Source organism: Periplaneta americana, chromosome 10, assembly GCF_040183065.1.
Source record: "Periplaneta americana isolate PAMFEO1 chromosome 10, P.americana_PAMFEO1_priV1, whole genome shotgun sequence".
In the NCBI taxonomy this organism is placed as follows: Eukaryota; Metazoa; Arthropoda; class Insecta; order Blattodea; family Blattidae; genus Periplaneta; species Periplaneta americana.
In genome coordinates this window covers 152,774,426-152,796,322 of record NC_091126.1, presented here as the reverse complement: position 1 = coordinate 152,796,322, position 21,897 = coordinate 152,774,426, and the positions used below count along the sequence as shown (strand labels likewise).

General features: G+C 36.9%; 1 protein-coding gene across 3 annotated transcripts in view; it reads left to right on the top strand.

Moving 5' to 3' along the window:
- The window catches only part of LOC138708104 (protein SSUH2 homolog), a 228,167-nt gene that overhangs the window by 31,438 nt on the left and 174,832 nt on the right, over nt 1–21,897 (top strand). The window contains exon 1 of one of the 3 annotated variants that reach the window (XM_069838295.1): nt 9,056–9,274. The exons of the other annotated variants lie outside the window; for them this stretch is intronic. Coding sequence (XP_069694396.1) covers nt 9,205–9,274 — 70 coding nt within the window. The 5' untranslated portion in view covers nt 9,056–9,204. Of the gene's footprint in view, nt 1–9,055; nt 9,275–21,897 lie in introns of those variants that run through there. 3 annotated transcript variants of the gene reach the window in all.

Genomic DNA, 21,897 nt, shown 5'->3' with positions numbered 1-21,897 from the left:
CCTCGAGATATAGCACGTGAACGATAGCATCGATGCACCTGACATCTGTAGGATAGATTCACTGTTCACTTAACGCTTTGTGCTCTTGACTAGTCATAAGCGGCCAGCGAAAGAATATTCTCCCGCGCATGCGTGAAATTCCTGTAACCTTCTTGAAAAGAGCACAGCTTGTACGTGAACGGATGTTGCCAAATTTACATAAGAAGTTTATGCAAGATGCGGGAAGTTTAAAATAATCGATTCTGATATTATACATTCCCACTACTTCAGTACGGTATTAAATAATAAAACTAGTCGTGCATTAATGGAAACAAGGTTTTCACGTGCTCTTGTGCTCTTATTGACTCACCGCCACTGGTTACTTCCATTTCATCAAATTTCCTTTACTACAAACCAAAATTGTTGCTGCCAGCATAACAGAATATAACTGCCTGCTGTCGTAAATTTGTCAGTACTCAAAATTTGAAGCAAAGGTGGTAAAAGATAATTCAACCTGACATCTATAAAATCACTATAATTCACTAGCATATGTACTAAAAAGGGAAAAATGTTTAGGTTTCACCCTTATGGTCTTAAGTAAGCTTATCCAGAATATTCCAAACGTCACTCCGCACCTCTCTCAATCGCTTCCGCCAATTCGTCTCCTTCCGGTTGTTCTAGAACTACAGAAAATATTGGATAACATATTACTTTTCCGTTATTTAACGACTCTGTATCAGCTAGTACATTATTTAGTGTCGATGCGGTAATAGCGAGATGACAGTTGGTGAAGTGAGGTCGAAGAGTCGCCATGAAATTTACATGGAGGGAAATAGCGTTAAAACCAAACCAGATAATCAGCCCAAGCGGGAATTGAACTCACGCCCGTTCGCAGCTCCAGATCAGTAGGTAGGCCTGTTCTACGCCTGTGGATAAATATTCTTTGTTCTTGTTCCATCAGCAATATCAAGAATACTGCAAACTGTACAGAATTCATCACTATGTTGTTTATAACATGTCGCTGTCTTTCACTAGCTGATTTTCAGAATATTCGCAGTTCTGTGGTCTTCAGCCTTGACGTTTAACATTGCCATTTCTTTGTTTTCTGTTCAGTTTTATTTCAGCTTCAACTCACTTGATTAAGTCTTCGTATTTTATGTCGCGTTTGTTCTCCGCGATGTCGTATAGAACATGATAAATGGGAGTCTTTAATAAGTTATTGTGCTTTTCTCAGTCCAAGAGGGCATTTCGCACGTATACGTAAATGTACTTATGTGAAAATAAGTTATCGTTTAATTACAGGAGCGAAATACGCGACGCTGAACAAAACTTGGGAAATTCTCACATGCCAATACATTTTCGTAGTTGTAAACATGTCACTTTATTTACAGAGTTAATTTATGCTTCCTTCGGAAACATTTTGGTGAAAGAACGTTTTCCTGTCTTCGCTCCCCCTTCTTGCTGATCATTCTAGAAGTGTTATGCGTACAGATAAAGCTAGATTGAATATGTAGACGTTTAGAGAATTGAGAATTTGGTTTTAATTATTGCAGAATCAAACTTAACCTAATATTGACCGAAATTTATGCACTTATGCCACTTTTGATCTGTGTCTTTAGTTTGGTGTTTATGTCTGTCAGAAGGGAGAAGAAGCATCGGATTTTGATCTGTGCGGCCCAAGGCACGTCAGTTATGAGTGGCCTAATATCGCATGTTCAAAACCCAGCTACTGCGGTCTATTCGAACCCAAGGTAAAGGATGGGGAAGGCCCATGTAAAGTAAACGGCGTGTGGCACGCATGAGAGCTGATTGGATTTCATTTGACTGCAGTAGAAGCACTTTTCTCCATATTTTATAGGAAAATTAAAAATTCATTTCAATTAAATTATATGCATATACAGGGTGGAAGTGAAATAACATTGCAAGGCCACCGGCGTGGCTCAGTCGGTTACGGCGCTTGCCTGCCGGTCTGAAGGTGCGCTCGGGCGCGGGTTCAATCCCCGCTTGGGCTGATTACCTGGTTGTTTTCTTTCGAGGTTTTCCCCAACCATAAGATGAATGCCAGGTAATCTGTGGCGAATCCTCGGCCTCATCTCGGCAAATACCATCTCGCTATCACAAATTTCATCAACGCTAAATAATCTATTAGTTGGTACAGCGTCGTTAAATAACCATCTTAAACTTGTAGCTTGATAGGGACGACAGGGTACATGTAAAGGAATAAAGAACCTGTATTACGATGAAAGATGAGTGGACCAGAGAAAAATTCTCTCCGGCACTGGGATTTGAACCCGGATATTCAGCTCTACGTGCTGACGCTCTATCCACTAAGCCACTCCGGATTCCCATCCCGATGTCTGATCGAATCCTTTCAGTTTACGTTCCCCCTGTTGGGTTCCCTCTAGTGACCTACGCTCATGAACTGCGTCTCATAGACGTATGACAGTGGTACAATGTCCACACATGTGCAGGGTGCACTCGTTAAGAGTACTAAGTGGCCGGGATCCGACGGAATAAGCGCCGTCTTAAATCAGAAAGTGATTATTTTTCGCATATCATATATTATTATTATTATTATTATTATTATTATTATTATTATTATTATTATTATTATTATGTACCGAAGTACATATGATATTTCCGTGCAGATTTTCTGCGTCATATGATGAAAGATTAGTGGAACAGAGAAAAATTCTCTCCGACACCGGAATTTGAACCCGGGTTTTCAGCTCTTATGTGCTGACGTTCTAAGCCACACCGTATTCCCATTCCGTTGTCGGATCGAATCCTCACATGTGTGGACATTGTGCCACTGTCATACGTCTATGACGCAGTGTATGAGGGTAGGCCACTAGAAGGAACCCAAGAGGTGGAACTTAAACTGAGTAACAACAACAAAACGAAACGAAAACGTACTTCCAATGTGATAATGCTATGCTTTGAAAGTCACAGAAGATGTTCAAAATGGTGACCATTCACATTAATGCACATTCGAAGGCTTTCCCCGAAAGACCGTATGACTGCCCGGCTTATGTTGGCTGAATGGACACACAAGCCTGTCGAATGCGTTGCTGCATATCGTCTGGTGTTGTCAGAATGTTCTGGTACACACTGTACTCTACAGTTCCCCAAAGGAAGAAGTCGAGTGACGACATGTCCGGAGAACGTGTAGGCCACTGTACGTGGATTGTGGCGTCGACAATTGTTGTGATTTGTATACATGTTAAGACAGCAAACACACAACACACGACGTGTATGGACATCAGTCGTCTTTCGTTTTGTGTAAGTAATGCACAAGATGAATGGGGCACAACAAACGGCACATTCTGATGGCATTCATTTTGCATTTTGTTGGTTTTATTGATTGGGAAGGTTACATTGTGATACATTTTTGAACTCGTCTTAATGTGTGTAATCAATGTAACATGATTAAAGTATGTAGTGCTATTTGAAAAATCGATGACGTCACGTGTATCTTGTACCGTAATGTAGTTACCTGCACCAAATCTCTACACTCATGTTAGCCCCTCGTTCTAACATAACTCTCAAAAACAAAAATTCCAATACCTAGCACAACAAAAAAATTATAATAGGTGCACAAGATAAATGGGACACCCTGTATCGAACGACTTTATGCCACAGGTTTTATTTGTCTATCTAGCATATATGTTGAGATATTATTAATCATAATCAGGCAAAGACTTTATATTCACCCTGTATTCCAATTTATAGAGGTATTAAAACATCCATATTGATGTATTCGTCGATATTAGTAGTCCAGCAAGAAAGACGAGACCTGTGATACTGATGAAGGAGGAATTTATACGAAAGAAAATCGACAAAATTTCAAACTCAGCCGGTAGATTCGAGTGTATAAAGGCACTGCCTTATAAATTACTACCGAAGAAATGAGAGTATTAGTAATAAGTGACTCTACATTCTCTTGCATACATTTTTGACAGAATGGAGCAACATTTTTAACCATGCCTTTTGGCAGTCCTAAGCCTGCATAAAATGGGAAGGGAAATGTTGCATATTCTGGGACCCAACTAGAACAGCCCTTCTTCCCACCCTGAACCTAGTAAACAATTCTGACCGCGCGATCCAAGTACTAAAACCCGGGGACAATTATCGATACTGTAGGCCATATTGTGAACAGTCAACTTATGTCGGTGCTTCCATACCATGTTAGTGTACACCAGCCGTGGCGAGAACGTGACTCGCGAGACATTGTGGCTCGCAGTGATAGCTGTGCAGTTCGCTTGCTTCTAACCTCCGCCAACCCCCACCTTCGCACTCATTGGAGTCAAACTCCGTTCCATTTGTATTTGTCTCTGACCTGCGAGTGGCATATGTCTCTCTCGAAACCATGTACGAAATTTCCAAGTAGGATGGGAGGACGCATTTTTTTGCTGTCAATATGATGAGAATATTAAATGAAAGATTCGTTCACAAGTATTACGAGGAAAACGGTTGTATAAGATAAAACGGCATTATACTACATGTTACTGATGAAACATGAAAAGATTAAGTGTTATCATCATCATCACCATCATTTCTGTACGTCGACCCTTTTTCAGCAGATGTAAGAATAATGCGGTTAGCTCTTCAATTTGAACTCACTGATTTACTATGTGATGTCAAATGAAAGCTAGATGTAACGACTTGACAAATGTTGAACTTTCAAATCTTTGCCAAAAAATAAATATCCGAAGCTTCGTTCTTTGGCTTGCTCTGTTGAAGCCATGTTCGCTACAAATTACGTTGGTGAAAAATTATTTTCAACAATTAAAATAGTAAAAACCAAATTTAGATCACAACTGACAGACAAATACCTTCGTGATCAACTACAACTGGCAGTAAGTGACATAATTCCTGATTTTGAAACTTTGTCGCAGAGACATTCTGAAGAGAGTTAATTTTTGGTTGTGATATTGTTAATTTATTGTTCATTACTTTCTTCGTTACACGTATTAAACATTACTTTGTAGCCTGGTACTGTATAAAATTATATTTAAGTGCTTGACGTAAGGAAAATGAAAATCCGTTAATAAGTCAGACAGTTGCTTCACTTCCCCTTCGTCCACACCTGTGGAGTAACGGTCAGCGCGTCTGGCCGCGAAACCAGGTGGCCCGGGTTCGAATCCCGGTCGGGGCAAGTTACCTGGTTGAGGTTTTTTCCGGGGTTTTCCCTCAGCCCAATACGAGCAAATGCTGGGTAACTTTCGGTGCTGGACCCCGAATTCATTTCACCGGCATTATCACCTTCATTTCATTCAGACGCTAAATAACCTAGACGTTGATACAGCGTCGTAAAATAACCCAATAAAAAAAATAAACTTCCCCTTCGGATGTCCGCCTCCCTCCATAGGTGCTATGCACGTTGCAGCAGTTTACACAGTGGCTCGGCGCACAATTACATTTTCGCCACCGCTGGTGTGCACTGCCGTTCAAAGATACCTGACTCTTACTAATCGATAGTGATTCGATTCCTGTAAGTGTGACTTCTTTAGTTATTACTTCTATGAATTGATGTGGTCAATAAGCCTAGTATATAAATATACCAGCATTATAAAATTCAAAATTCTAACGATTGTTAAAAATACTAGATTTAGCGAGAAACCGCTGGTACTGTCAATTATGAGAAAATCAGGGTATTAGTAGTAGTATTATACTTTTTTTTTTTTGAAAGATGGGTCATGACAGGAGCGTTTCGATCGGAAAAACATCTGAATGTAACATAGCGTGGTAGCACTGTTGCTATGGTAACAACGGTTGAGTTGCCAAACTTACAGTTCCCACGTGGCGAGTGGTTAATAGCTCTCTTGGCGACATTTATTGTGCCACAGTGTTAGCATTGGCACGTTTCGTCTTTGATTCTCTGTCGATTTTTGTATTGTTTTCTTATTTTCGCGTCAATTGTCAATGACTATTTTAACGTCAGCCATCTTAACGTCAATTGCTAGCTTCCATCAGCTGGCAGCATGGTAGTCCACATTGGCAACATAGCACTGTAGTTCCAAGCTCGGCCGCTTAACTGTCATATTCCATCTAAAAAAACAGGTATAATAGTATTTATTTATTTAACCTGGTAGAGATAAGGCCGTCTTGCCTTCTCTGCCTTTCTACCAAGGGATTACAACTACAATATGAAGAATAAAATTACAATTAATATTCAGTTTACAGTCATAATTACAATAAAAATCAAAGTACGTAAAGGTTACCTGAACCCGAAAAATATTAATTAAATTTAAGTTAAAAACATGGGTGTTTTAGAAACCTTTTTCGCAGGAAATACATGAGCTGAGAGACTAAAATTTTTCATACTACTATTTCATATGGTAATGAAGAAGCATGGTCACTTTTATGTAGTTATCAGAATTATTATGGATTTTACAGCCAGAAAAGTGTGGAAAGAAAAAGATTAAAAAAATTTCAATAATGTCTTTCAGGATGTAAAATATTTTTTTTTCTTTTGAATGGATATTTTTAATGTGATTGAAATGGCTGCAAATATAGTCAACTCTATCGGAAATATGTTTGAAGTTTTAGGAACCTGTAATGCAAAGTATTCCAGAGAAAAATGTTCCTAAAGTAGTTATGTGTTTAACTTAAATTTATTTAATATTTCTCAGGTTTAAAATTGTTTGATAAAATGAAGTATATGAGACAGAAGTATAATCTAAACACGAAAATATACCTGCTAATATTGTGTGTACGCTGCAAAAATTGTAAATTGTTAGATTCAAAAGTTTAAGAGTAATAAAATTTCTTCACTCATACACAAAAATCATACGTTCAGACTATTCAGGCCCCTTAATTTTGGAGCCTATTTCATAGTTTTATTGAGCCTATTTTAGGCACGTAAAATTTAATTTTTGTAGCCTTAAGAGGAGAGGACGATATTTTTTGGTGAAAAAATGAGTAAATTAAAAAAACATCTTTGGAATACTCTGTGATATGTATGGAATACATTGCATAACATTTCTTGGATATTTGTGCCCTTAGCGGATATTGAGACGCCATTTTTAAACTTCCTGCGCTATGGATTTTTAAATCACACGCCTCCTTTTATCGTTGTTTCCGATAAATTAAATTAAAAAAAAGTTTTTTTTTCTTTAAAGTATGTATTAACGTTTGAAATGGCGTTTTTATGACTAAAATTTTCTTTGTAATAATGTTAGCTGCAAAATCCTAGTACAGAGCATTGTACGCATAAACAGCAATAACTCAGTGAAAGAAATTTCAAAATTGAGTAATTTTTAGAAAATATATGGCATTTTGAAGAAATAGAATAATTTTTAATTAATCATTTTTTTAAGGAATCAAAAAGTGAAATTGAAGTTTCTGATATATGGTTATGTTAGTCTACTTTCATATGTTGTCTGATAAATATCTTAAAAAGGTTGGTTAAAAAATGTAGATTTTCCTCCAAAACGTTAGTACATACCTTAAAATACTCTGTGATATGTGTGGAATACATTGTATAACATTTTGTGGGTATTTGTGCCCTAATCGGATGTTGAGACACCATCTTTAAACTTCCTGCGCTATGGATTTTTAAATCACACGCCCTCTTTTATTGTTCATTCCGGTTACTTTATTTTTTGCTACATTGCCAGACAAAAATGGATATAATCTCTGAACTATTAAAGATACATGCATGACATTTAGAACACACATTCTTTAGATTATTAGGAAACTTTTCTCTGTAACAGAATTTTGTTAATTGATTTCATTTTAAAAATATGTCCGTTTCTTTGCAAAAAAGAAATAAAAAACGTATTATTACATTTTATTTGTTTATTTTACAAACGTAGGGACCAATATCAAAATTCTGTTACAGACAGTTTGTAGAGCATGATTTTGCAAGTACTTTGGAAAAAATTGTTTGAATCTATCTTTAAAAATGGTTTAGATATATCGGTTTTAGTAAAATCCTGCATTTGGTATATTTTATTTTTCAAATCTGGGCCCCCCAATATATATATATATATATATATATATATATATATATATATATATATATATATATATATATATATATATAGGGTGCGTCAGAAAGAACGGATGGATTTCAAACTATCGATACGCAACGAGGAGAGAGATATAGTGAGGGGGATCACGACTGTTGGGTCAGCCATAGAATGCAGTTTCAGTTGAGAATATGGTGTTGGTCTGACGTACAACGTGCTTTCATCGTAGAGACATTTTTGAAAAATGAAGAGTCTGTGATCGCCACTCAGGACTCATTTCGACATCGGATGTCACGCTAGGATTCCAACTCGGAATACAATTTTGCGGTGGGTGGCTTCATTTCGTATCACAGGTTCAACATTAAAGAAGAAATCACCTGGACGAAATTCTATTGCACTGAGATTGTCCGAGGCTACGGTAAGATCTCGCGCCCTGCGACTTCTTTCTTTGGGACCATTTGAAGGCGTAAGTTTGTAAACATCGATCACATACACTGGACGAACTGAAGACAGCGATTCGTGAAGAAATCGTGGCAATTGCACCAGCTATGACTGTGAAAGTGATGGCGAACATCAGAAAACGCCTCGATGCCTGTATTGAAAGCCAAGGACATCATATGGATAATGTTGTTTTCCATAAATAAACTGCATGTATTGGTGAATATGTTGATAACAATAAATTTTTGATTTGATGAATCTTTACAATTTTCTTGCCATGTGAAATCCATCCGTTCTTTCTGACGCAACCTGTATATATATATATATATATATATATATATATATATATATATATATATATATATATATATATTTCAAAAATTTATGTTTCGTTGAGTTGCTACAGCTATGAGCTCTCTGCATACAAAAGATTAATATTTTACACCAGATACGAAAAAAAGTTAAAAAATATATCTTCTCCCCTTAAACTCCGAAGTGTAGCCCCTATTTATTTTTTATTTTTATTTAACATATGGATTGTTCGATTTTGATGGAAAAACAGGATGACGAACTCACAGGTAGAATCTGGAAGGACGTTTGCGAGCTTCTTATGGGAAACCAAAGAAATCTCGTGTGGAGGTGTGGAATTCCGGAGATTGCCGACTGATTAAATTGTTGGAGGGATGTGAGACGCGAGCGGTGCTTACGATCAAAGTAGCAGTTCGCGTGCTCCGGAACGCAACACCTAGTCGTCGTAGTCAGTGCTGCGAGGAGCCGTGTCGCGGATTCATCTGTCCCGAGTCTCGTTAACATGCCGAACCGGCGGAGATCTAGTGCGTACTCCATCCCCATCCTGGCTATGCGGCGGGGAAGCAGCAAAGGTAAAATGATAACTTTATAACATATTTTGTCCTTCAAGTAGACCTGATTAGTGAATATTCGGTTTGTACAAATTAGATAGAATAACTATCCATTTATTTAGCATTCTTGCGAAGCTTGCGTTTTTATAACAGATGCCAACGGTTAGAAGAAATAATTATTTGTGCGAGATCGTGCGTATTTGCTTGCTTTCCGCACAAAACCAATACGCGGTAAATGTGAAATACCACATTCAGTATTCCCAACGTAACACACATAATTTCCCTCTTCTTACCGCTTAAGCGCGACATTCATTTTACTGCTTTAAGCTTTTAACATATTATTTTTAGAGACGTTTAACATAGTAATAATTATAAATTAGAAACTTACCACTGCAATTTCACCTAAATTGCACTGTTAATTATTGTTTTTAAATATTTGCAAAAATTAAGTAAACTCTACAACACCACAAAAGTTACTGCATTTGTAATGCAAGTAACATTAAGGAAGCCGTGAAAAAATCAACATGATTCCAGATGCCGATGTTATTACTGGAATATGTTATATAAATAATATTGTTAAAATATTAAAATGAAAAATAAATCATTACATAACCTTACCGTTTGTTTTCAGTTCGCATTTATAGACTGGGGGGAAAAAAAGACAGACGTATATCACGGCCTGCTGGAGTATAGTAAACACAGAAAACATTTTAAAGCAACAATGTTGAAGATAGATATTTTTGTTTTGCAAATTTGCCGTCATTGAACAGAAACTAAGATGGAAATTTCATTGCAACTAATTAGAAATTTCTCTTTCAGGTGTGTAATAAACGATCTTCGCACAAAATAATGTACGATACACGAGTGGTATGTTTTCTTTCAATTCTCGGAAATTAAAAAAGCTCAACTACGTTTCGCTTTTTCAGTCTTTTCCTCGACCATGAAAACGTCAACATACCGCTCTTGTAACGTATATTACTATTATGTATATTGTTTTCATACATTTCATATAACTATCATATATCTTATGATATCTCATCATATACACTTTAATGATATTTTGTGCGAGATCGTGCCTATTTGCTTGTTTCCCGCACAGAACTAATACGCGGTAAGTGTGAAATACCACATTCAGTATTCCCAACTTAACACACATAACAATTTCCCTCTACTTACCGCTTAAGCGCGACATTCATTTTACTGCTTTAGGCTTTTAACATATTATTTTTAGAGACGTTTAACATAGTAATAATTATAAATTGGAAACTTACCACTGCAATTTCACCTAAATTGCAATGTTAATTATTGTTTTTAAATATATGCAAAAATTAAGTAAAGTCTACTACTCCACGAAACTTATTGCATTCCTGATACAAGTAACATTAAGGAAGCCGTGAAAAAATCAACAAGATTCCAGATGCCGATGTTATTACTGCCATATGTTATATAAATAATATTGTTAAAATATTAAAATGAAAAATAAATCATTACATAACCTTACCGTTTGTTTGAAGTTCGCATTTATAGACTGGGGGGGAAAGAAAAGACAGACGTATATCACGGCCTGCTGGAGTATAGTAAACACAGAAAACATTTTATAGCAACAATGTTGAAGAAAGATATTTTGGTTTTCCGAAGTTGCCGTCATTAAACAGAAACCAAGATGGAGATTTCATTGTAACTAATTAGAAATTCGTCTTTCAGGTATGTAATAAACAATCTTCGCACAAAATTATGTACGATACACGAGCGGTATGTTTGTTTTCATGTTCTCGGAAATTAAAAAAGCTCAACTACGTTTCGCTTTTTCAATCTTTTCCTCGACCATGAAAACGTCAACATACCGCTCTTGTAACGTATATTACTATTATTTTGTGGGCTGGAGTGTTTGAGAAACTAGGCATGTGTTTCGTACATTTTTTATAGACAGTCGTTCGTCCGTGTTGATATAGAGTCAATTGATATAATTTCTCCACTGCTGTAATCCGCCTCATTATAATAGTGAAACTTTATCACGTTAAAGCAGCCGATGTTGAAGCTCACAAACAAACATTCTGATGGGAGCAGATAAAGTTGAACTTTTTTCTTCACTATGTTAATCATGTCAAAAGAAGTGCTTATACAAATTTTGGGCACTCGACCGCAATTACGAGGCCGTCCAAAAAGAGATTTTCCCTGGAGCCGTTTACAGAAAAAAACACAATTGCATGGAAAGATTTATTTCATTTTATTGGGTTATTTTACGACGCTGTTTGAACATCTGAGGTTATTTAGCGTCTGAATGATATGAAGGTGATAATACCAGTGAAATGAGTCGGGGGTCCAACACCGAAAGTTACCCAGCATTTGCTCGTATTGGGTTGAGGCAAAACTCCGGAAAAAACCTCAACCAGGTAACTTGCCCCGACCGGGATTCGAACCCGGGCCACCTGGTTTCGCGGCCAGACGCGCTGACTGTTACTCCACAGGCGTGAACGGAAAGATTTATTGAAACAGATACATCAATTGTTGTGCTGTTTGTCAACATGTCCCTCACTGGAATTGAGACATTTGTCATACCATGGGATCAAGTTTTGTATCCTTGTGTCGTAGAAGTCAGTCGCCTGGGATCGGAACCAGCGTTTGACAGCCGTCTGCACTTCTCTGGCGATCCCATGATATGACAAATGTCTCAATTCCGGATGAGAAATATGTTGAAAAATAGCTCAACAATTGCTGTGTCTGTTCCAATAATTTTTTTGCAATGAAATTGCGTTTCCTTTCTGTTAACGGCCCCTGGCGAACTTATTTTTTACTGCCCTCGTAATTGCGGTCGAGTGGCCAAAATTTGTACGAGCACTTCTTTTGACATTATTAACACGGTGAAAGAAAAAATTTAACGTTTTCATCTGCCCCCATCAGAATGTTTGCCTTGCAATGATACTGTACTAAACTGCAAATTGAGAGGTCCCAGTTTCGAACCCGGGTGTCTTCTATTTTTTGTAATGAAGTATAATCATTCTCAATTGCTTGGTATAATTACCAATAAAATAGTCGTTGAAGCAATTTATTTGATTTCTGTAGATTTATTAAGTATGTTTTTAAAATTAAACCTGGTATTGTTTGAACCGCTTTATTGATCGGTTGCGATAGTTTTGTCTTTTAAATGTGAAGAAATTTGATGCGGATAAATGTAACATTGTAAAATTCCTTTGCAGAACGAAAAGTTTAATTTGTTCGAGTCAAATTTCTGCACGTTTAATGGACAAAACTAAAACTATTTCAATCATTTATTATAAAACGCTGCTCTCTTAAACTGACTGCAATTTGGAAATTAAATCGATGGCTTTCCCAGAACACGCTAGGAAATATTTAATATAAAACAATTTTTATCTCGAAAAGGAAGTAAAAACGAGCAAAATTTCATTGAACTCTTTTGTTTGAAATATCTCAAAGAATAGCTCCCCTAAAATTAATGACACTACTTATGGTTCATTCTGTATAATTATAGCTCCAGGAGCTACCTCTTTTTTGTTTTGTTTTGTTTTGTTTTTTTTTTTGCAACGAAACGATTGGGAGCTCAGCTGCAGTTCCACTGTAACTTACTACCAAATGCTCGGAATCACATCGTTCTTGCTCTAGAACAGGGATGAGACGATATTAGCTCCCAATCATGGTAGAAGAGCTTGACCTTGATCACGAGCGCATAGCGCATTCACTATAACGTAGACAACAGGGATGTACATGCACATGCAGCGAATAAAGGCAGCAATTATTACAATACTTGCGTTACTAAATTTCTGGCTATGTAATAGGGCTAATTACTCAGTTATTTAATATAAATGTACATATATAAACAAATCGCAAAGGGAAGGGTTTTTAGGAACAAAAAGAGAAATAGGACAAGTTAATTGTATGTAAGCCATTTTATTGTTAAAAGCAATTATTTATTATGTAAATAACTTCACTTCATTGGTTAGGAGAAACTAATAGGGTCTACCTGCTCGACGTGTGTGATCTCTAAGTACTTTTGAGTATTCGTTGAAAAAATAATAATGGCAATATTGATTGAAATAGAGTATATTGATTGTGTGATTGTGAAAATGTAGTCCTTACTCTCCAGTCGTGATTATGTAATGAGTTTTCTTAGAGTGATTTGTGAGATGCACGTAACACGAAAAAAAAAAAAACAAATTGATTAAATTAAGATATTGAGAGCCATCCTAATTTTTGGGGTCAATCATTTAAGGGGATATGTATGACTTAAAACTTCCACAATTTCGGCAAAATTTGTGAAATTTAAACTATAACTAAACTATAATATCATCTGTACAAAATTTTGTGCAATTAGGTCTATTAGTTTTGAAACTATATTTTTAAGTATATTTTATATTGACGTTACTAAAAAAGCTCCTTGCATCAAAGTTTTCAAAATGTTTAGTTCATATTTGATAAAAATCCTGAAAATAGCTATTAGACTAAAAGTGAATTAGCATTTTGAGTTTAGTAATAGTATAAGTTAAAGTGCAATCAAAGATAAAATATTATTTATAAATTAAAGAAACACGTAGTCTAATAAAAGTAAATATCCAGAAACAAGCAACAAATAAAACATCAATAATACATTTAAAATAAAGAAATAAAAGGAATCTAGATACTATCTGCTGACCCAAATGTAAATTAATTTACCTTCGATGTCAATTCCGAAATTAATTTATTTCTCTCTTTTCCTGAATAATGCCTATATTTTTTCATGTTGCGTCTCATAATGCCGTTTTATGTTGCTTTTTTTGCAAATGATACTTTTTTTTACACAACAAACACTGGACTTCATCACTATGTTCGAAGCATAGATATCGTATCTTCCACTCTTCCTTGAAAGCCTTAAGCGCTTCCGTTCCGTCATGATGCGCTGTGTTCTAAGATCTTTACATCCTTTAGCAATGTTTACAGATAAAAGAGCTCCGCGCGCGCGCAGCGGGCATAAAATAGCTCTCGCCCGCAAATATTAATCACCATCGCATGACTGCTCTAGAAGATCGGGCATATATTTTAACGTATGAAATAAGCAAAACATTAATTTTACCAAAAAGTGGAGCCACCCCCTTTTTGCAGGGAGTCATTCATTTGTGATTCTAGCATATCTAATCATCTTTGGAATACAGCATTAATAGTGGCGCATTCTAAAAGACTTATTTGTATTTCTGTAATTCAAAATTGTGTGATGCATAGCATATCGATAGTGTTGAAAAATAACCTCGTTTGTCAAAAGATGAGCAAACTAAGATTTCACTTACTTTCCATCAAAGAAATTTTCATGAACTTTTTACAGTTACATCATAATTCGAGACATTGATTTAAACTTCACAAGAAGATATTTAAATATCCAATTGTGTCAGAAGTTGTTCATTTTCAAGATATTAAAATGTTTCTTCGCTCTCCTGTAAAATTGAGTCTTTCGACATACGAGTTTGATGTTCAGCACCATCGATATCAATTTCTTAGCATAGGAGGCCGGTCAGATCAGTTCGTAGCGGTACTGGCTGCGTTACTGAAAGAAAAGCTGATATGCTGTTGCAAGTCTGTATAGCCCTGTCGCGTTCCCCTCCAATGCGATTCACTCCCTCCAGGTAGGGGAATAGAAAATGCACATCGCACAGAGACTACTGCACAATGTGCAGGGTTTTGGCATGCCTGATATAAGTGATATTATGAAAGAGGCAATTGATTGTGTCTTGAACAACGGAAAACTGCCGCCTAGAGACTTGTCTTTTTCTTGGCAAGTTCGACGAGGACCAGGAAGGAACCAAAGAGACTGACATTTCCAGCCTTCCACGTGATTTAAAAGAGGTAGAAAACGAAACAGCATCAGTTTCAAGAGCCAAACAAAGATCTGTGCTTAAAGAAAAACCGAATGAAAGCCTAATGATCTGTTGCCATTTTGCTCAGGAAATTTCGAGGACGACAGTCATGGTGAAAGATGGATTCAGTGCGTCAGTTGTGATCAGTGGTTTCGTGAATCATATCAAGGACTTTCAAAATACCGAAAGAACTTAAAGTGTTTGGGTTGTAGGTATGAATCTGAATGAAGTATTTAAAATTTGACTGAATATGTCTAAATATTTTGAATTTAAGGACTATCACGAAAAAAAAACTCGTGTATTATTTTTAGAGTGCTACATTTTTTGTATGACCTGTTTGTAATATTATTGTATACATTTATTTGAGGTAAATATGCTGATATGCAACTTCTTGAACCTTAATAATCTACGTGCATTAAAAACACCCAGTTTTTGTTTTAAATTTGAACCTTATTCTTGCACCAAAACCTTAGTATCACGAAATTAATCGAGTCTGCTCTATTCGAAAACAAAGGAAATGGGGGCTGAGAGGAAAATTGTGTGTGAGCTCCAAGCCTGTTGACCACTTGTCTCAGTTCGATATTCGGCGTTCCTTGTGTGTTAACCCCCTCATTTCTGCTCTCCATGGTATATATTGATTGCGCATTTCTCAACACCTGTCTGCCGTAACGAATTTCCGTCACATTTTTGTTTCACATCTTAAATATTTACCTTATGGCTGTGCAATGTGATGTGTAGCTCAGTAATGTGAGAGACTCGTAATAATATTAAGGGCAAGGCACGAGTCTTTTCAGAATATTAATCACGCTTGATATCGTCCCCTCATGTGGTAGCTGTTAAATTACGCCCATTTTCGGTTTATCCTTTCAGAATTCTCTAATATAATTTTTCTTCAAATGAAACAGGAAAATCGAAGTGAGACAAATGGTTATCACACAGCGTATTCCGAATCTCACCGGACCGGTGGACAACAATGACGTCACGCTGCAGCGAAATAGGAACAAAACTGCTGGAAGGATCGATGACTGTCATGGCGACTCTTTAAGTTGTTGTCTGTGCTACTCTAGCAAAATTTTACGAAATTTCCGTACCGCCATCTCGTTCAAAGAAAAGAGAGCATAAACAATTTATTTCTTGAACCGGTAGTAATAACTGGTCCGTTGACATGTTCGCTCATAAGCCATTAGCATATTGTTTTTACGTTGTGCTCATTACAAATAATACAGCAGAACACACCGCCATGACACAACAGTGCACGATGTCATTCGTCTGCTAATTCCCGCCCTATACAAGAACCAATCAGATTCACTGATGGCGGCTGATGGAGACTGCCACCACCTCTGCAAGCTGATGGCACCGGTGCGACACCGGTGGAGCATCAGTGAAGCTATCGGTGAAATTCAGAACACCGTGATGCCCCTCATAGATGGCCAACTATCTTCCACTTATATAGCAGAAGCTGGAGTTCCACAAGGCTCTGTACTTGGTCCTATATTGTACTGTCTCTACACTTCTGACATTCCTACTACTCTCAAAACTAAAACACTTCTGTATGCTGATGACACAGTTATATATAGTGTTAAATTCAGCCCTCAATATGCTGTCTCCGCAGTTCAAAACCATGTACTTCTATTAGAAGAATGGCTTAAAGAATGGCGTATTTCTTTAAATCCTGAAAAATGTCAGTCAATAATTTTCTCCAAGTGTTTAAAAAGACCTCGTGACAAAATAAAAATATGCAATCAAGAAATTCAATACAGTGACCATGTAAAATATCTTGGTATTACTCTTGATAACAAATTGTTATGGCACAAGCACATAAAATCTGTAACAACTAAGAGCTCTCTTAGAATATCTCATCTTTACCCCCTGTTCAAATCTCCTGTCCTCAGTCTAAGAAGAAAAGTTATGCTATACAAAATGCTGATTTTACCGATTCTAACTTACGTTGCCCCGGCTTGGTGTTATATTCCAAAAACAGTGTTTCAACCTCTTCAAATTGTTCAAAATAAAGTGCTCCGAATAATACATAATTCAGACTGGTACACAACAAATGCACAAATACACTTTGATTTGGACATGACATTTCTGAAAGACTCATTACGTGAACAAGTTAAGAAGTTTTATAACAGTGCAAATTCAAGTGAAAATCCATTCATCAAGCGTCTTGGTCAATACAATGCAAATTTCTACAAGAAACACAGAACACCAAAATCCTTTTTAAGTGAATAACATGCACTTTTCCACAACCTCTGACTTCCTTAAACCTACACTAATGTCTCTGTGCCCAATTGTTTTGACAGCTGGACATGAACAATATTTGTGCATCGTTATTTGAATTTACACTAAAATACGAAAAGGCAGAAAACATATTTGTTTTGGAACTTTATCAATAAATTGCTGAATGTGAAAAAGAAAAAAAGAACCGTGATGCCATCAGATTGCTCAGCGCTGAGATTCGGAATACGCTCACAAGGACACTTCTTCTCATCCCCATTTTCTCTTACAGGGACGCTTTTTTTCGCGTACCTTTTAAACCTTCTTCCTCCTATATCACCTTTCATTTAGACGTTCGTTTGCTAGTTTGCTCATGGTTGTGTCATAAAATGTCTTCACATCAAAAAGTTTAACGACATCTATCAATTGCGAATTATGTATTGTCGATGGAATTGTTAATAGCGGGATAAGGTCGAGGATTTCTCATGAGCAAACCGCGATCTAGGGTCACCGAGTCACTAGACTGGAATTTGGAACGCACGGAGTATATACGTCATGACCCGTGGGGTGGTGTGGCACAGTTGGTTTCGGAACAAAGTTTCTTAACGTCTTTCTTATTGTTTTTATGAAAAAGGGGACATTTACAAAAAGTTTAAGGAAAAACCTGGGACAGTTGCAAAAAAAAATTAGGGACAAATTTTATCGACAAATTTTTATTGACATGAAACTGTGATTATGTATGTGGTATGTGAAAGTACCTTCTCGTGCTACAAGCTGCCCATTCATTTCAGTCACTGCTTTTAAGGATAAAGAGTCACTCATGGTTTTATTTACACTTTTTGTTTGAACACCCATGCGATTTTTTTTGTCTTAATGTGATTCACAATATCAGACCGGCTACCATGGCCAATATCAAACTTCGATTTGCACAACGTACATTCTACAGTCTCTCCATTATCGGCGATAAGAGGATACTCTTACTACTGAAACAACACCTTCGTTTCGCTATGCTGAAACATAGAAACAGTGATTGCAGATATTTAAAACAACTCAATGTAATTGTTCACACTCCGAACACTGCGTCTACCTACAAGTATCAGAAGAACGAAACAGAATGTTGTTACAATTCAAACCAACCAGATAAACAACTGAAAAACGTACACGCACCGATGCTATTAAGCCTTGGTTTTTCTGAACCGACGCATGCGATGTGCGAGATGCGAGGCCTGCCTCGCACAAATCCGGACTACACGAGAGATAGTGAGTGGTTTCTATAGCTGCGAGGTACGCAGACCTCGCATCTCGTAGCTATAGAAACCACTCACTATCTCTCGTGTAGTCTGGATTTGTCGCACGTCGGATGCGTCGGTTCAGAAAAACCGATGCTATTACTCGGCCGAGGCCAGTGGAGTCCTGCAGCCCGGAACCATGTCGCTACTGCTCCTACGTTCGTAATACCGTATCGCGATAGTTCACATTTACGCCGGCGGCTTCACTCGCCTCGATCGAGTAATAACAACCGCTATAAACATATGACAGTAAAAGACTAGGATTATAGACCAAACAATTCTATGTGTCCTAAAAGTGCCGTTTCCAAGCTTATAATGTCCTATACCTGTATTTGGACAACAAACTACCTGCAAACTACAAACCAAATCATTTTGCAGCGTAAAATATATTGGGAAAGCGTCATTACAGAAAAGCGGCACATTTTGACGTCCCCAGAAAATCTTTCGGGACAGTGGGACTTTTTCCAAAAAACGGGACTGTCCCGAAAAAAAAAACGGGACGCATGGATACCCTATTATTGCTCCATGGCGTGGGTCCGTGCGATCACTATACCTAGGTCTACTTGAGATCCTGTGAGTAAACAAATATAATATTTTATCTTATGTAATTAATTTATTTACTTAATTATTTATGTATGTGGGTAGCGTTAATTTCGCTGTTTGATAATTCATAGTACTGAGGAACATGTCGAAAATTAAGAGCACCAAGCGTTTCCTTCAGAACGAACATACAGAGAAGTTCGGAAAGGAATATTTGCTTATTAAAAAAGACTGCATTTTGAAAATCGTGCAAAAAACATACAAGGACAGATAGAACCCGATTCTTTACAAAAAAACACTAACACTGCAAAAGCAACATGGAAAATATTACATTACACAGTCAAAACAGGCCTTAAACATCAGAATCACACATAGAAAATCAAAAGAATTTAATCGAGATTTTGTATATAAACTCGGTACATGTCAACATCCCTTTCAACAAGGTCGAACATAAATATTTCAAAGCGTTTCTTGAAGAAACTTAGTTTATTTTGATGCATTGCAAATGTGCCTTGTAATTCGGTGCAGTGAATTGTGAAGAAATGTATTTTATATATATATATATATATATATATATATATATATATTTATTTATTTATTTATTTTGTTGCAGTGCGTTACAATGATATTTTATGTATATTTTTCCTTTTCTTCTCTCATACACAAATGATTAGTTTATATAAAAAACATGTATAATATAATGCAAATTGAAACATGTAATGTTATGTAATTATATTCTTTGCTATAAATGCACTGTATATATTATTTTGTAAACGTGAACATTTATTTTGTGTCCTACTGTGACTGAATGTATACATGTTGAGGCAACAGGTAACTGCACTCTCAATCTCCCATTCCCCCTCGATCTACACAACACAGTGGTCCGTGCGTTCGTAACTTAATGCGTTTCGGTACCCTGGGCCGCGGTCTGGTCATGAGGTTATCTGACTTTCGCTTTACAGTTAGGGAAAGCTCATAGAAATCCTAAGCGGGATTTGAACGCACGCTCAAGCACAGCGTCGGATGATGAGTCTGTATTGGTATCTCAGAGCTACACCGGTGGCCCTTGTTATTTCTTTCACTTTCTTAATAATTCTATTCTTAGTCATATTACGAATAAAATTCACATGTACTCTCTGTTTTAAGAGAAGAATGTATATAAAATTATTTTATTTTGCATAGTAGACTCTTGCTAATCCGGCTATTCTTTGCACGGAGAGGTGTCGGATTAGCGAGAGTGTCGGATTACTGAGTGTGTTTAAAAAATCTTTAAATTTAATGTTTTATCTGCGCCAGCCACTTCACATTCACTTCTAAATCGAAACTAAAACGTTCCACATGTGGCCGGCGCGTGTATACATGTAAGTATATACGTGTATAAGCAATGCAGTATACACATGGCATCGGTGCAAATTTCCCAGAAAACTGTTACAGTAGAAGTGATAGGAAGTACACTAGAATGAGGCCCGATTAATAAGAGTCTAGTGTAAAAAAATGTTAACAGAAAGAAAATTATATACCCAAGACAAAATCGATGCAGGAAAATATGTATAAGCCAGAAGAATATTGACGTTAAACACCTACTTAAGTTAGGTGACAAATTAAAATTATGTGACTGTTCCATAAACTGGTTACAATTTAGGGGCTGAAGGGAATTTTTGAGTAAACACTTTTATCGTGTTCTCTGATCTGTAATACATATTGTGATCACAAAGTTTTTAGTTCAATACTTTGACCAGGGAGGTCAGGAGTAGCCGAAATGTAAAGGCGTGCATTTTCTCTAGCAGTCGAAAAAAAAAAGTCCTTTTGTTGTTCGGTAAGACTCACTTCCCATCAAGGACTGGGGCACAAGATCTGAACATAACATTCAGAGCTCAGCGAAGAAGCAGTTTCAAACCCAAAAATGTGTTCGGATACACTAATCTCATTTCAGCATATCTAGATCAAAATCGTACGCAGTTGTCTTTGAGGCCTTTAAATATTGGCAAGCCCATAAACCGGAATTTCTTAATTGTGGAGAACTTCAAGAACCGTTTATCAAAAATGGCAAGCTTGACGATGTGACAGATCTTATGAAAAAAGGAAGTGGTGTGGTAGGAACATTTTTATTTCAAATGCTCAAAATGACGATGATGGCAATGCGGAATTTAGGTTTATTGAGACAATGAATATCACGGTGAAAGTCTTGTAACACTTGAACACACTTGCTGTAACTAACACGTCATTTTTTTTCCACTTGCTCAAGGCTAGAGTACTTGAATTTATTTCATGAGTCCAATTATTATATGAGTTCAACATTTTTATTTGTTATTACTAGACAGTGGATGCGGGATGACTTAAGGAAAAGTGAAGTTATACGATGAAAGAGTAATGGAACGGAGAAAAATTCTCTCCGGCGCCGGGATTTGAACCCGGGTTTTCAGCTCTACGTGCTGATGCTTTATCCACTAAGCCACACCGGATACCACCCCGGCGTCGGACAGAATTGTCTCTGATTAAGTTCCAACTCTTGGGTTCCCTCTAGTGGCCGCCCTCTGCACTACGTCATAGATATCTATGAACATAGGACCGAAGTCCACACATGTGCTGAGGTGCACTCGTTATGAGTTGAGCCGGAGAGAATTTTTCTCCGTTCCATTACTCTCATCGTATGATGACGCAGAATATCTGCATGGAAATATCATATGTACTTCGGTACATTAAAATAATATATATAAAATGAAGTTGTTTCGTATCAGAGTATATGGCACGTGCCGCG